This window comes from Schistocerca americana, chromosome 11 (genome assembly GCF_021461395.2).
Source record: "Schistocerca americana isolate TAMUIC-IGC-003095 chromosome 11, iqSchAmer2.1, whole genome shotgun sequence".
Classification (NCBI taxonomy): Eukaryota; Metazoa; Arthropoda; class Insecta; order Orthoptera; family Acrididae; genus Schistocerca; species Schistocerca americana.
The window spans coordinates 100,404,128-100,421,289 of record NC_060129.1 but is presented as its reverse complement, the minus strand read 5'-3'; the positions used below and the strand labels follow the sequence as shown (position 1 = coordinate 100,421,289).

The following is a 17,162-nucleotide window of genomic DNA, read 5'->3' as shown; positions in this document are numbered from 1 at the left end:
GAAAATTATGTTGCAGGAATTAATATGTCTACACAGATTATTTCCTCCACTTCTACATCTACATCTGCATCTACATGGATACTCTGCAAATCACATGTATGTGCCTGGCAGAGGGTTAATCGAACCACCTTCACAAATATTCCCTATTATTCCAATTTCGAACTGTATACGGAATAAATGTACATCTATGTCTTTCCGTGAGAGCTCTGATTTCCCTTTTTTATGACGATGATCGCTTCTCCCGATGTAGGTCGGCGTCAACAAGATATTTTCGCATTCGGGGGAGAATGTTGGTGACTGAAATTTCGTGGAAAGATTCCTCTGGAACGAAAAACGCCTCTGTTTCAATGACGTCCAGCCCATATCCTGTATCATTTCAGTGACACTCTCTCCCCTATTTCTCGATAATACGAATCGTGCTGCCCTTCTTAGAAGTTTCTCGATGTACTCCGTCAGTTGCACCTTCTCATTTTTCTAGCAATGAAACAGAGTCTTTGGTGAGCCTCCCCCGCAATATTTTATGTGTGTTCCTTCCTATTTAAGTTGATCGTAATTGGAGTTCATAGGTATTTGCTTGAATTTACGGCCTTTAGATTGGACTGCCGAAGGTTAACGGATTCCTTTTAGCTCCCACGTAGATTGCCTCACACTTTTCATTATTTAGGATCAATTGTAAATTTTTGCGCTGTGCAGATATATTTTCTACATTGTTTTGCAATTTGTTTTGATCTTCTGATCATTTTATTAGTCGATAAACATCAGCATCATCTGCAAACAACCTAAGACGGCTGCTCAGAGTGTCTCTCAAATCGTTTATATAGATAAGGATTGGCAAAGGGCCTCTAACACTAAGTTGGGGAACGCCATAAATTACTTTTGTTTTACTCGATGACTTTGCGTCAATTACTATGAGCTGTGACCTCTCTGACAGGAAATCGAGAATCTAGTCGCATAACTGTGACGATATTCCGTAAGCACGCAATTTCAATACATGTTCCAAAACCCTTCTGCGTAACGACGTTAATGATACGGCCTGTAGTTTAGTGGATTACTCCCACTACAATTCTCGACTACTGGTGTGACCTGTGCCAATTTACAGCTTTTGGGTACGGATCTTTCGTCGAGCGAACGGTTGTATATGATTGTTAAGAGTGGAGCTCTTGTGTCAGTATATCATGAAGGAAACATAACTGGTAAACAGTTTGGACCGGAAGACTTGCTTTTGTTAAGTGATTTAAGTTGGTGCACTATTCTGAGGATATCTATTTCTAGGTTACTCATGTTGGCAACTTTTATTGATTCGAATTCTGGAATATATGTTTTCTTCGGTGAAGTAATTTCGGAAAGCTGTGTTTAGTATCTCTGTTTTGGCAGCACTGTCGCCGACAGTATTTCCATTGCTATTGCGCATTGAAGGTACTGATTGTATCTTGCCGCTAGCATACTTCACATACGACTAGAACCTCTTTGAATTTTCTACCATGTTTCGAGAAAAAGTTTCGTTGTGGAAAGTATTATAAGCATCTCCCGTTAAAGTCCAGGCTAAATTCCGAGCTCTGTAATAGGTCGCCACTGTTGGAAATTTTTGGTCCGCTTAAAGTTGGCATGTTTTTTCATTATTTCTGCGACAGCGTTCTGACCTGTTTTGTGTACCAAGGAGGTTAAGCTCCGTCTTTTGTTGAATTACGTGGTATAAATCTCTCAATGCTGCCGATATCTTTTCTTTGAATTCAAGCCACATCTGGTCTACACTTATATCATTAATTTGGAAGGAGTGAAGATTGTCTCTTGGGAAGACGTCAAGTGAATTTTTATCTGCTTTTTTTGAACAGGTAAATTTTTCGTTCATTTTTGGAGGACGTCGGGGTTACAATATTCAATCTCTCCACAACAACCCTGTGTTCATAATCAGTGTATCCGTTTTGATGCTTGTTATTAGCTCAGAATTATTTGTTGCTAAGAGGTTAAGTGTGATTTCACAACCGCTTTGCATTGGCGTGGGCTCATGAACTAACTGCTCGAAACAATTTACAGAAAATGCGTTTAGCATAATTTCAGATGATGTTTTATGCGTACCTTCGAGTATAAACATGTATTTTCGCCAACATATCGACGGGAATTACAAATCACCACCAACTATAACTGTGTGAGTCGGGTACATGTTTGATATCAGCCGGCCGGAGTGGCCATGCGCTTCTAGGTGCTACAGTCTGGAACCGCGTGATCGCTACGGTCGCAGGTTCGAATCCTGTCTCGGGCATGGATGAATGTGATGTCCATAGGTTAGTTAGGTTTAAGTAGTTCTAAGTTCTAGGGGACTGATGACCACAGCAGTTAAGTCCCATAGTGCTCAGAGCCATTTGAACCATTGATATCAAACTCACGTTTTTTTTAACTGTTCAGTGATTGAATCATCTCAATCGGGAAGTCGGAAAAGGGTACCCATTATTATTTTATTCCGGTTGCCAATAACGACCTCTGCCCATACTAACTCAAAGGAACTTTCTTCTTCTTTATTTTTAATAATGTGGGGCCACAGTCAAAATGTATTTCTTTAAAGTCAGTACAGCCGTTAAACGGTTGTTTATTTACAGTGTTACATTTACACTTACACAATCAAGATTTCGACTTCAAAGTACCACTTTCAAGTGTTTTCTGAAAGTAGGTTAGACAATAACAGTGAAATACATAACAAGTGATACAACTGTATAACAATCCTTATTTGTAATGCTTACTTACAAGTGTTATAAACTGCCAAAGATGGCATATTGTCGTATTAAAATACATTATTAGACACATTGTCTAAGAGACGATATTTCTGATAGAGCCTATTTTCATTACTGAGTACTCCATCTTGATTGAATGACAGTTGGCTAAGTGTCAAATTGTCTTGGTCAAAGATATTCCTGTTACAAGCAGGTGACCATTTTCTTTTAGTTTTGGGACTCCTGTGTTATTTGCACTTATTCCTAAGTAATGTTCTGACACATGTAACAGGATTTACATGCCTAATGATATGTACTCCATAAATATCGCCTCAAACCTCACTGGTTAATTAATGAGTGAATAGAATAAGTAATTGCACTGTATTGTGTAATTCTGAATTGAGTCAAAATTACACAACTTATAGTTGGCCACGTGTTAATTTCACGTAAAAAGCTGTATATTTACCTACCGAAATGTACTTTAAACAACTTCAATGGCTAGCTGGACTTTTATATTTATGGATGCAGCAAATATTATTGCGAAGTTTGTTATTGTTTATGAGCAGGGAACTTTATTGTATACTAAGATAAACAGGTACTGCAAAGATGTAACAGCCACCAAAGAAAATAAATTGTTCCTAACCTTTCCTATCCTACGGGACACTGAGTCCAAAAACTAAAAAAAAGGGGTCACCTGCTTGTAACAGGAATTTCTTTGAACTAGACAATTTGACACTTAGCCAACTGTCATTAAGTCAAGATGGTGTACTCAGTAATGAAACAAAGCAGTTGGGTCTGCCAGAAATATCGACTCTTAGCCAGCGTGTCTAATAGTGTATTTTAATATAACACTATGCCATCTTAGGCAATTTATAACGCTTGTAAGTAAGCATTACAAATTTGGATTGTTATACGGTTATATCACTTGTTATGTATTTCACTGTTACTGTCTAAACTGCTTTCAGAAAACACTTGATAACGGCACTTTGAAGCCAAAAATCATGATTGTGTACATGTAAACGTAACACTGTAAATAAACAACAGTCTAATGGCGGCACTGACTTTAAAGTCACAGGAACTATCTACTTCAATTGTGTGACAAGATAAACTACTTCAAACAGCAACAAACACGCCACCGCCAACTGTGTTTAGCCCATTCTTACGGAACACCATTAGGTTCTTCGTAAAACTTTCGGCTGATCTTATCTCCGGCTTTTTCCAGGTTTCAGTGGCCATAACGATTGGAGCATCAGTGCTTTGTATTAGCATCTGGAGCTCCGATACTATCGCAACACAGGTACGACAATTTACAACTGATATACTGTTGGTTCCTGTACCTACGATCTTCCTGTGTTCCGCCTGCACCTTTTGGGACTGAAGCCTTTTTGCGTTTTCTCGAGACCCTCTAACCTGAAAAACCACCCAGTCCACGCCACACAGCCCATGCTACCCATGTAGCCACCTCCTATGTACAATGGACATGCGATCTATTCAGCAGAGTTCGAAACACCACCACCAGGTGGTGGCAGTCGAGGAATCTGCAGCCGACATGGTCGCAAAACCGTGTGAGCCTCTGATTCATACCCTCCGCTCAGCCATGCTTTCATCTCGCAAGAGAGCTGGGCGGATTTTATAACTTCTGTTAGCTGCTCGAAATCAGAGAGACTCTGTTTCGATCCAAAGCGAGACACATCACTGGGACCAATGTGAGCCACCAGCTGCAATTGGCTGCACCCTGTGCTCTTCATGGCATCCGGAAGGACCTGTTCCACTTCTGGAATGACTACACCTGTAGTGCACACGGAGTGCACATTGGCTTCCTTCCCTTCTTGGCAGCCATGTCCCTAAGGGGCCCGAGAACGCTCCTAACACTGAAATTCCCAACTATCAGTAATCCCACCCACTGTGAATGTCCAGATCGTGCAGGCTGAGAGCTTTCCTTCGAAACAGGATAGGTGACTGCATCTGGTTGAGCGACAGTGTTAACCACAGAGACCTGTCTTTAGACTGACCAGGGAGGCCTTACATGCGGCCCTCTGGGAGTCTTTCACCAATTGCCACGGCCTGAGGTGACCCCTCACTCGACCACTGGTGAGAGGAGAACCTCAGTGCGAGCAGTAGCTGGACTAGGCAACAGTGAGGACCGATCGGAGGACTTGCATGTGCTGGAAATCAGTTGGATTCCCGCAGCCTAGCCGTAACAATGGTACACATCCGCTTCAGATTCAAGCTGTGTTACCAAAGCCATTACTGCCTGGGGCCGAGAGTGAAGTGCCACCAATCTGACTAGCATCTGCACACAACAGTCACAGTCCCTGTCCATACTACAGACCATGGAAAACTACACTATACAGGCAAACTCAATAGCGACACGTGCTGCCGAACTCTACTGCAGACCCTGACCAAAACTCAAGAACTGTGCCCAATAAATTACAATAATATACAGAGATTCAAAAACCGAAATACTGAAGACTCTGGTAAGACTAAATAATTCGTTCTTGATTAGGAACTTATAATATGTCACAAGATCGGTTTACTTTCCACTGCAAGAACTGTGTATATTAGGTATTAAATTAACATGCACAAACTCAAGAAACTGAACTATCAAATAACACAGATGAAATTATACAATTCGCTACTCGTTAGGAACTCGTAAAAGTCACAGAATTGGTTACTTCCCTGTTGCTGCTTCTGTCTGGGCCGATTGCTGCTGTCGGACTGATACATCATATGAGAAATGTCACATAAAGAGTAGCAGTATGCTTAACTTCAATTCAGATGTATATTCTAAAATAGAGGCTCTCAATATTTATCTATAATTAGCAACATTATCATAAATGTCATTAAAAGTATTGCAGTAGTGTGGCAATAAATCGTCATACCCCCTTCTAAAGTGACAGCTTCCACTGCAGTAGGTTCTCCATCGATGCTCACTTCTTTATTACGTGCCTGGACCTAAATATAATAGAAAATTTTCTTGTTATAAAAATGAGACCTGAAATTTGAAATGTAGTAACTGTAGCAGAGGTATACATATTCTCTCTCTCTCTCTCTATCTCTCTCTCTCTCTCTTACTCCATCTCTCTCCCTATCTTCCTGTCACTATTCAGCGGAATCCGAAACACAACCACCATATGGCGGCAGTAGAGAAATCTGCAGCCTACACAGTCGCAGAAGCGTCTGAACCTGTCATTCATATCCTACACTCGGTTGTTTCATCTCGCAAGAAAGCGTACATATACATATACACTCACACACGCTCAGAGGTGTACAGAACACTTTTTCAATTCAAATTCCTCCAGTAACAAGAGACAGTCAAGATGGAGTACGTTTGACCCTTTTGGCTATGATTCTGATGTGTTCTACGTACTAGTACAAAACAATTGCAGAATGAACAAAACTATACACAGTGGTGAGTCCATTAGGTTGAATATTTATGTGCTCTATGCTTTCAATATCAATTTCATCCTAATTCACAAAACTTTCATATATCAAAACGAGTGTACTGATGTGCCTGTCTTGAAGTATTTCATCGTATAAATAAATGGGAGCAACATTTACTTGGATCTAAAAGATGAGAAAATGACCCATTGCAATCACAAATATATTAGTTGTTCAAGAAAATATTTGTGTTTAATAGAATTTTCTGAATAGTGAGAACACATGACAAGCACTTAATAATACAAACATCAATTTTTCTCACTTATGAGAACTGAACACGTCAGTATTTTCAACGCAAAAGAAACAAAAAATTATTGGTCGTGTGATAACACAGATTTGAAATGTGACTAGGTAATGGAAGAATATAACCACAGTTGTAACAGAATTTCATTGGATATCATGAGTGATTTTGACCTCATATTACCCTATTTTCAAATGACATCGAGTACATGTCTGTTTCTGATGAACAAAATATATGAAGTTTGTCATATAATTAAGAATGTGCATTATGTCTCTTTGTAATAACTTAATACAAAACTCTCGACTGTCAGCTTTTAAAATAAATTGACTGTCAGCTTTTACTATAAATTGTGATCTCCATCACAAGAGAACTGTTTCTTATCTACTAAACTCTGACATATGAGTAACTAGTTTATACTATGTGTGTGTGTGTGTGTGTGTGTGTGTGTGTGCGTTATTTTTATTGTGTAAATATTGAAAAAATCTTAAGAAATATTTATGCAAAATACAGATACGAACTTGTTGATAATTAAAAATCAGATCACAAGCATTGTTTACTGAAGTGATCTAAAGAAATTATTAAATGCTGCAAAGGAGGTCCCTTATACTTAAATGCATGATGGTAAAATGAAAAACATCACTGATGCATCTGCTAGGAAACCACTATTGTCTGTTAAATTTCTGCTTTGCAGATTATAAATTTCATATATGAAAATCACAATTTATTGATTAATTTCAGAAATGTATTAACGGGTAAGTTTGAATATAATATCGAATATTAGTTATAAATTTTGTGTTATCAGCAGCAGACTTTGGTTTCACAGTTTTTACTTGTAGTAATAGGTACAGCTGTGAGAGAGAAAAAGAAGTGTTGCAATAATGTTGGACAATTTACTAAAGATGTTTTGTCAAACTCTTTTTAAAGATGAACTTATGTTTGGCTGAGTCCATAATAATAGTACAGTCTTATTACCTCAAAGTGGTATTTCTTTCCTGGTGATAGACCAGAAACAGTATAACAGTAAAGATCAACCCAAGCACCACAATATGTTGGTTCTGTTATAAGTTTCTTTTTATGGCCGCTGCCTTCTTTAGAATAAGTGATAATAAACGATTCAATATCCCCATACGTGTTGACTGGTGGTGACCATCTCAAGCCAACCATTCTGCGACCTCTCTTGTAGACATTGAGGGATTGCACTGCATCAGGAGCTGGAAGAGGAGAATAAAATCAACTGTGTGAAAATAATAGAGCTCTGCTAATACCGTGAACTTCTATACTTCGAATCTCATGCACTCCATGCCTCAAAACATAATTGTTATGTTGATGAAAAGCCAGATTGTTGGTCTATCGAACGATGTAACGATTATAAAGCTAAAAACCTGTGGTTAATTATTAAGGAAAAGCTAGGTAGTCAAGTTTGTGGAAGTGTATCTACACCAGGTGCTGACAAAACGAAAGGGTTAAAACTGAGTGAGCAATCGGTTTTAGGAACTGCAAGCTCATATGGGACAAATAAAAAAGATTAACTAACGTCTCTTAGGAAAAAACTATTTCATCATCGCACATCTGAAGCTCATGGTATAGCGAACAAAATCCAGACTAACACAGAGAAACATATCATTCATTACCTAGTTTCTTCCATTGTAAAGGAACAACAAGTTGTTACTGAGTGCGTATTTCACACAGCTTATAAGCAAGCGAAGTTAAATAGACTGTTTTATGAGTTTGAGACAGAAATTGATCTCCACATTAAAAATGGTTTGGATATGTGCCGAATACTACATTCCAATGTTGCTTGCTCTATTTTAATGCTTCATATTTCTGACCACATGACATCATATCTAATAAGAAATTTAATAAAGAATGACTCCCAATTTTCACTTCATTGGATGAAGCCACTTCTCTTTCAAACATAAACACTTTGATTGTATACTTTAGAACCTTGTTTAAAGGAATGGAAAACCCCATGACGCTTTTTGAGCTAAATGACACCACAGCATCTGGTATCTTGAAAGAACTTTTAAAGCAGAATACTAGGTCTAGGCTATGACATTTTGAAATACCACTTAATCGCTTTGACTTGCGATGGAGATTCTGTCATGTTAGGAAAAAAGTCTAGCCTCACAAAGCAGGTGATGGAAATGTTTCCAAACATTCATCACAATAGAAGAAGTGGTGGGAATTAATCACTTTAAAATATTAATGGATAAAGTTAGAAACATTCTCATCTCCTCTCCGTAAAACAGCATTGAGCTGGCAGTTGTTGTTAGAGGTTTGGAGCAAGAAATTTTATAAATCAGTCGTGTGCCTGACACTCGTTGGGTGGCCTCCAGTTTATTGGCAGTAAAAGCTGTACGGAAAGATTACATCAGTTTTTAGAAGCATCAGAGGACGAGAAACAGGACTCAAAACATGGGGCTTTGTAATACATTGTCATATACATCTTTTGTTTCCAACCTAGCTGTAATGTATGATGCCTCAGAAGAGTTGGTCGATCTATCGCTACAGCTTCAAAGATCAAGTGTAAACCTTGTTCAAGCTCACAACGACTTTTAATAAAAGTGTTATCAAAGTCGGGTTGATGCAATGTGACAACATGCAAATGTATCTAACATTGCACTGGAAAATATGAACTTTCAATGTGTCGAACTTTATATAAGATTTCTGATAAACAGTTTTTTCGCAGCTTGACAAATAATTTGTCAACCAGGCTGTTGTCAACACTGAATGCATCTGAAAGCTACGATGTTGTTATGAATGACACGAAGATCATTCACCCCAAATTCTGGCCTCAAAACATATCGATCACTTACGGAGAAAATGGGGTTTCTCGAATATGTGAAAGATTTAAGATTAATAGCCCTTGTGAAATAATAAAGGACTTCAGGGAGTACAAACATGTTCTAAAACCAGTACTAAGCGAAGAAACACCAACTATTCTTGTACAGCCACCAACGTTCCAAAAATTCTTATCGGTAATAAACAGCATTGCAGTGTCGAGTGCGGAGTGTGAACGTGGCTTTTCTGCAATGAACTTATTTATGACACCACTGAGATCTTCACTCTACATCAGCACTGTTTGTAGTTTATTATGCATCATATGTCTGGGACCACCTCTAGCTAGATATGAGCCTGGGCATCATGTAAAGTCTTGCCTGGCGAAGGGATATCATTCTTCACTTGCTACACAGTCAAAAGCACGAAGTGATAAAGTGTATAATGAAGACAATATCGTGTTTGTGATTGATTGTGTTTGAAATAATTTCGCAATGCATACTTTTTTCCTTCGTTTGAGCCACTGAGTAAGAACTCAGGTAAAACTATGAGCTCAGTTAAAATTCAAAATGTCCTAAAAAGGTACTTTTTAACGATATATGTACAACGTATATATTCTGCATAAATTGACTGGTCATATGCCACTGACTCTTGTCAGAATAACAGATGTTTGTGATTTTAAGTTAATATGCTATGTTGAAAGTGTAATATAATTTAAAGGGAAGAATTTAAACAAAGTTATATACCCTTAGGTCAAAGATATATACTGCATGTTGACAGGACTTGTTATTTTACGAGTGAAGGGCAATTAAATTCATATTTCAGACTACAAAATTGTAATCTCAAAATTAGCGCTGAATACGACTTATTATTAATGTGATATTCTTGTTTTGGTAACATTTGTAGTTCATCATAAATGAGTTAACAGGTCGATACTCAATCTGACCGATTTAGTTTATTGGTCATTAGCATTTTAATTGTAGAATGACAAATCGAGCCAAAAATCTACTGAGATGTGGAATTCTTAAAGTTCTGCACTGGTGCTTCAAACAGTGTAACAACTTCATGTAGCCCACTGAAGTAAAATTGTTAAATAATGGTTTAAAGTACAAGGCATTTTTTATATACACAGTATGTTATTGGAAATGAAAAAGTAATTTTAACAGAGCTATAATGTAACTCAAGAAGCTTTGATATTTTTGTAAAATATTCTACAAAGATGGATGATTGTTGTAAGTGTGACCTGGATTGAAATAGTCGACTTCGCTGTGAAGCTGATTTTAATTCAAGTGCATGTTTATTTTTGTAATAATTCTCTCCCAATGCGAAATGCGTTGATTGAATTTTCTACAAGATGTATTATAGGTGTAAAACTTTTTTCAGTCAGGTTGCAGCAAACGTGTTAACATTTATGATAACAGATCCCTTTTGACTGTTTGTGGTTCAATAAATAAATATTCAGTTTGCAGCGACTACTCATGAAATATGTTTTTCTCAGTTAAAAGACAGTATAGACTTACAGCACAGAACAAATCTGTCATCTGTATGACGAGTTTATGATTTTCTGATTATTATAACGTAATGTATATCGTCACAGAATTTCCCAGTTTAATGGTTAGTTCTGAATCAAATTGGTCATTTTTTTATCAGATCTTTCTTTAATTGCTGTTGCTAACAACAAAATCCCACGATCCTTGAATTTCCATAATTGTTTTCCAGTAACTAATTTCTGTATATATTTGAGTAAATAATTTTTGTGTGAATCTGTGCTATAGACAGAGGAAGCATTTCCTTGGTTATGATCACTGCAGGAAGCAAGATATTGAAATATTTAAATTGCATGGCATTTTTCCACAACTATTGTTTTCGTTTAGAAACAATACCCGATGGTGCGTATTCTATGGTCAGGCTTATTGTAACTTAACTACATTACAGTTTTGTTATAGAAGTAATTTTATTTAAACTAATTTCTGTGGGGTCATAATAGCCTGTGTTCTGTGTTTACAATAATGTGTATTCAATAGCGCGAGCAGAACAAAAGGTAATGTTTATTGAGTAATTTGGTAGAAAGTACTGGCAATAGTTGAATACAATGTTTTGGCGTCGGGCAGCGTCACAACAGCAGTGAGGCGTACGTTCCATATAGATTCAGAATTACTTTCCAAATTACAATCCTTAGCCAGTTTCACTAGCATTTTCAAGCGCGCTTTATGTTTTAGTTTGATTACAGAGAAATAATCAGTAGATGCAGAAAGAAAGAGACGGAACTGAGTTTGTAAGTGCAGAAGGCCTCTCTACACACCACCGACAAGCGGGTCTCTGCGCGCCCGAGCGTTCAAAAGGCAGGGATTAGCACGCCACCACTGGCAACGTGTGCTGCTGTTCGTGTGAACGGTTTTAGTGCCGCCGCGACCTGCTTTGATGCTGCCGCCATTGTTACAACTGTGCTGAAGCTACGTGCCGATTGTTCATATGCGGCGACCTGCTGCTTGGCCCCGTCAGTAGCGCCACGAAGTAGAGTTGTATCAAGGCCGCCAAAAATTACAAACAACAATAGTGGTTTTTCAGTTCAATATTTACACGTAGAGTCTCGTGTTAATTTAATAGTAAAGACCTTTCTCTTAGGCTAGTAACATAGAAACTACTTAATTATTTTACGAGTTCGACAAGAAGTCATAGATATTTTTATCCTATTAGTAACATTTTACATTTAGAAGCGAATTTATTTATTACCTGTGTAAATAAAACTTGTGACTTCTTTTTCACTCACTACCGTGAAAGTTTTACATACTGTATAGTCTTTCCCCATGGCAGTGTAACATGATGTGGGTAGGAGAGGAAAGGAGAGGAGGAAGATTACGGCAGCCTCAGGGCGAGGAGGGGGGAAGGGGGATGTTTTATCTTTATCTGGCAGTGTTATCAACTCAGCCGCGATGCAACGATCAGCTGCTACGGTACAAAATGCACACGGAACTCACGTTTCGTGAAGACGTGGGAAATCAGAATTGTACGAGACCCAGATGGAGCAGGAATATCTTCATCGTCATTACCCGCTAAATGCCTTGTTGATTGATACTGAACACACGTTCATAGAGTAGCCACAAAGCAACTGTTCGAACGTGGCGGCTCGCAGCATTTGAAAACATGGTGTCATAGTCATGAAGACTACCGACTTGTGCCAATACGTATGAAGGAGGACTATGGAGCAAAGTGACACTGGTATGGTGGCAGGCGGTGGCAGCTGTTGTTTATACTGGAACTTTGTGGTGTTATGTTTTTGATTATAAGATATTATGGTTTAAAAACCTGAACTTCAGACCAGTACTTTCTATAAAATGATTTCTCCTTGAAAAACTTATCACAAATCTCGCTCTTTGGCCGGCAGGGGCCGGGGTAGGGGGGGGGGGGGGGAGTGGTAGAATGGGGCGCGTCCTAAAACCTAGAAGTTAAGAAATTGAGCACTAAAGTACAGCAAAGTTGGGTGTGATTTTCAGTCTTTTTTTACGACTTTTCGAATTAGCAGAGTAACTGTGCGGTGATACTGACGGATATGAACAAGAAGGAGAAACCTCTCTGTTGCTCATTTGTATTCCTAGAGCATGTCCTCAGTTTTCGATTACCAAACAAATCTACTATACTCGACGTAGAATTGCATACACTCTTGAAGGCAAGACATGAGATGGGATGTATTCATCCTCAAGAATGGCTCGTCATATCCGACTCCCTCAATATCCTCATATCTATACAATGTATATAACTGGCAGGAAAATACGAGGGTGGTATGGAAAGTTCTCGGAATCACCATGAGCGGTTCACGTGGTATTCATTGGACTGCTGCCTGTAAACACGTGCCACGTCAGTGCTCTTGGAAGAGAGCTCTGGCGGTGACGTGGCTCTGTTGTTGTTCCTGAGCAATGATTTGCAAAGATGGAAAAAATCGAGATTCGAGAAGTGATTGAGTACTTCGTAAAAAAAGGTATGAAAGCAAAGGACATTCATGTCGATTTCGAATATACACTGGACGAGTCTGCTCCTTCATATTCAACTGTTGCCAAGTGGAGAAATGAAATCAAATCTGGTCGGGAGAGCTTAGATGGTGATCCGTGCAGTGGTTGTCCAAAATATATCACTACTTCAAAAATCATAGCAAAATTGCACAAAATACTCAAGGAGCATCGCCGATTGTAAGTGTGTGAAATTGCTCACTCTTGACAGATGTCATCTGAAAGGTTATATCACATTTTAACTGAAGAATTAGAAATGAAAAAAATTATCTGGGAGATGGGTGCCATGACTCTTGACGTTGGATCAAAAACGCTTGAGAACGGACATATCGGAACGATGTTTGGACCGTTTTAGGAGAAACGAACAAAACTTTTTGCGACTTTTTGTGACCAAAGATGAAACTTGGGTTCACTACCATAACCCAGAGAGAAACCAACAGTCAAAGCAGTGGAAACATGCTGATTCTCCGCCACCAAGACAGCCTAGACAATTCCTCTAGCGGGAAAGGTCATGACATCTGTGTTCTGGGGTGCGAAGGGGATTCTGATTGTAGATTACGATCTAGTGGGCTAACAATTACTGGAGAATATTACGCTAATCTCCTGGACAAATTGTAACAAACGATATGCGTAAAAAGTCCACGTTTAGCAAGGAAGAAAGTCATCTTCCATCAAGACAATGCACGCACGCATACATGTGCCGTCGCCATGGCAAAATTGCACGAATTTAGGTATGAATTGTTGCCACAGCCGCCTTATTCACCTAATATGGCTCTGTCAAACTACCATCTCTTCCCAAAACTGAAAATTTTTCTTAGTGGACGAAGATTCACTTCAAACGAAAAACTGAAAGCTGGAGTTGAGAACTATTTTGCAGGCCTTGAGGAAAGTCATTTTCGAGATGGGATCAAGGCTCTCGAACATAGTTGGACAAGTGCATTAACGTACAAGGAGAATACATTTTTTTCTATTCTGTTCTGAGAACTTTTAAAATCACACTTGTATTCCCAGCACACCAAAGAGTCGTTGCTCTGCCTATGCTGCTGACATTTTTCTGCAACAAAGCGAAATGGATTACAATATAGCAGACACGAAAGCGTGTATTCAAAATACTGAGGTTCAGTATATGGTCCCCACCAAAAGGTTATATCCCAATACTTGCGGTATACCCTCACTTTTTTGTTATCAAATGAGTCGCCAGACTGGTAAAACCAACTATTCCAGCAGTCTTCATGCAGTATTACTTTACCCATGCCAATCTCTGATTGAAGATATGGGAAGAGAGAGCATCTTTGGCCCTCAAAAGGTGTTAAGTACTGGCACAGCACAACATGCGGGGAGTTTTGGGATGGATGAGGAACAAGCTGGGCAGTGGAACACGGCAACACTGGCAAAGTGCAGAGAAATGTGTGGAAGAGATGGTCGCTGTCCTGAACATGGACAAAGTGAGACAGAGCTTCACGTGAGGGGGCATCCCTTATGGCTGTTCCTCCCCCTGTGCCAGCGGCTTGTGCTAGTGAGACTGCCTGTCCACCTGTTGTCGCCCATCATTTTCACTGCTGCATTCTTAGGGGTGCCGGTTGGAAATGGCGAGCCTCTTTCTACCACCTTGTGTTTGGGGGTCTCTCTAACATTGCGACATCGGGTTGTCTATTCCTGGGGACAGTGATTTGTCATATGAGGGGCCCTTCTCAATCGGTCTTTACCTGCATTAAGCTTTTGTGTTCAATAAGCACCACATATATATTGTTTTTCTGGAATCTAAGACTGCTTCAGTTACGATGTTCACTGATATGTGCTTGCGCCCGTTTGTAAACTTTGTTTGGCAGCACCTCTTATCCGAGTTCTGAGAAACTTAAATCGAAATTTGTTGTAGTAACTCATGGATCTTATTTTATTAAGAGAGAAATGCTCAGTAGTTGTCTGGTACTCTGTAATAATAACACAAGTGCAAGACAAATGATTCTTGCTCTGTTTTAGAAAGTGTGTTTGCTTTGTCTGTATACAAATGAAAGTGTAAACTAGGGGTCACTAGCATTCCCACTTGTGTGTGTCCTCTTGTGGACCAGTACATACATGGTATTTTTTTAAAAAATGTCTTTGGTAATTATTTTGTTGGTCATCCTATACGTGCCTCAGTTGAGATGATGATGATCTAATTTACTGAAGACCTTAAAAAGAAAAAAGAAAATATGGGTGATCTCTTAAACACCTTTCTTGTTCCTTCATCATTGTAATTCGTTGTGCTCATTGCTGAGTGTCATGACTCGTGAACCAAGCGTCTCCATCTCGGACGGTTGCCAGCGTCCTTACTGCCTGCTGAACATCTATCCATCTGCTCACTGCTCTTTCTCTTGGTCTCGTGCCCTCGATCTTTAGTTAGAAAATTATTTTCTCTAGATTTTCTTCATCTCTTCGCACAATATGGCCAAAGAACTGGAGAATTTTTTCGGTGACTCGAAAAGAAAGGCGTCTGGAGATATCGGGTTGTTCAATAATGGATACATTTGTTCTTCTTTCGGTCCACTTTATGTGTAGCATCCTACACCAGCACCAAAGCTCAAACACGTCGATGCACTGTTTGTCTCTGGCCTTGAGTGTCCATGTTTTGCAACCATAAAAGAAGACAGAAAACACGAGTGTTCAACTAGTTGGATCTTTGTCCTATTTGTTATTGCTCTGCTCTGCCAAATCTTGGTGAGCTTCTTCATAGCCACTCAACCTAGTGTGATCCGTCTTCTTATCTCAACTTCACAACTTCCAGTGCTGCAGATGGTTGAACCAAGATGGGTGAAGGAATGTACGATTTCCAGTTACTTTAATCAGCCTGTGAGCTGGATCTATTCTTCTCGATCAATTATCATGAGTTTGGACTTGCTGAGGTTGATGTCTAATCCATATGCTAAACTAATGTCCTTTAATCTTGTTAGTAGCACAGCAAGTTCATCTTCGCTGTTGGCTAAAAGCACAATGACATCAGCAAAACGAAGGTCACTGATAGTTTTCTCACCAATTGAGATGCCTTTGGTCCAATCATCAAGAGCTTTCCTAATGACATTTTCTGCATAGATGTTGTACAGATCTGGGGATAGGACACAACCCTGTCACACACATTTCGGTACTTTGAAGGAATCCGACGCGTCAGCACTTGTCTTTACAACTGCAAAGTGATTATTGTATAGACCTTTGATCAGTGCCATCAAGTGGAGTGGGACACCAAACTCTGTGAGCACCTGTCACAGCTTTTCCCGAACAACACAGTCAAGGCTCTCCTATAGTCAAGGAAGCAGATGAAAACAGGAACACAGAACTCTCGCGATTTTTCTATTGTCTTATTTGAGGATCTGTTCACAAGTTCCTTTCCCTTCAAGAAAACCTGCTTGTCCTGTGGCTTGTTCCTTACTGGGCCAGTTTTCTTTTAAAGAGACATTGTATGTCCTATGCTGCCAATGTTAAATTATCGAATTTTGTGACCCATTATCTTGGAAACTTTTTAAGACACCAACTTACGATTTTCGATAATTATTGAATGCAAATTTCTAGATACACTGAACTAGAATTATTACGAAAATTGTATTGTGGGACATGTTATCTTTTTTTCTAAACACTCAATTTTTGACAGAATTTTGTAAATAAATGAACATAGAAACAAAACAACTCAGAATTTTTAATTATTCTTGCTCCATCTGTTTTTGAATCTCACACTTGGCATGCTGTGAAAATTTCATGTGTCTACCATCAGTACTTTTTAGAAAATGGGTAATTTATTGGAAGTAGTTCAGAGATATTGAGGTTTACACAGACTTACATTTCTGCATCTTTTATGCACTACAATTGCCCTGGCCCATATTCTCTGTCTTCTTCAGTGTCACAACAGCCCATTGCTTGCCTGCTCCTTTTTATTTATTGCTTCTTTTGTCATTTGCTGAGTAGCTATCTCTGCTTCATGTACAAGAAGCTCATCCAGTTCCCACAGTCCTTTAGCTGTGTTCT

The 17,162-nt window shown here is 39.0% G+C and overlaps 1 protein-coding gene across 3 annotated transcripts in view; it reads right to left on the bottom strand.

Annotated features, from left to right (window-relative positions):
- Positions 1 to 17,162, bottom strand: part of LOC124553634 — a 518,253-nt gene that overhangs the window by 68,592 nt on the left and 432,499 nt on the right. For 2 of the 3 annotated variants that reach the window (XM_047127501.1, XM_047127503.1), the window contains 2 exons: positions 7,360 to 7,598; positions 5,588 to 5,660 (listed from right to left, as the gene is read on the bottom strand). The exons of the other annotated variant lie outside the window; for it this stretch is intronic. In XM_047127501.1, coding sequence (XP_046983457.1) covers positions 5,588 to 5,660; positions 7,360 to 7,598 — 312 coding nt within the window. The remainder of the gene's footprint in view (positions 1 to 5,587; positions 5,661 to 7,359; positions 7,599 to 17,162) is intronic. 3 annotated transcript variants of the gene reach the window in all.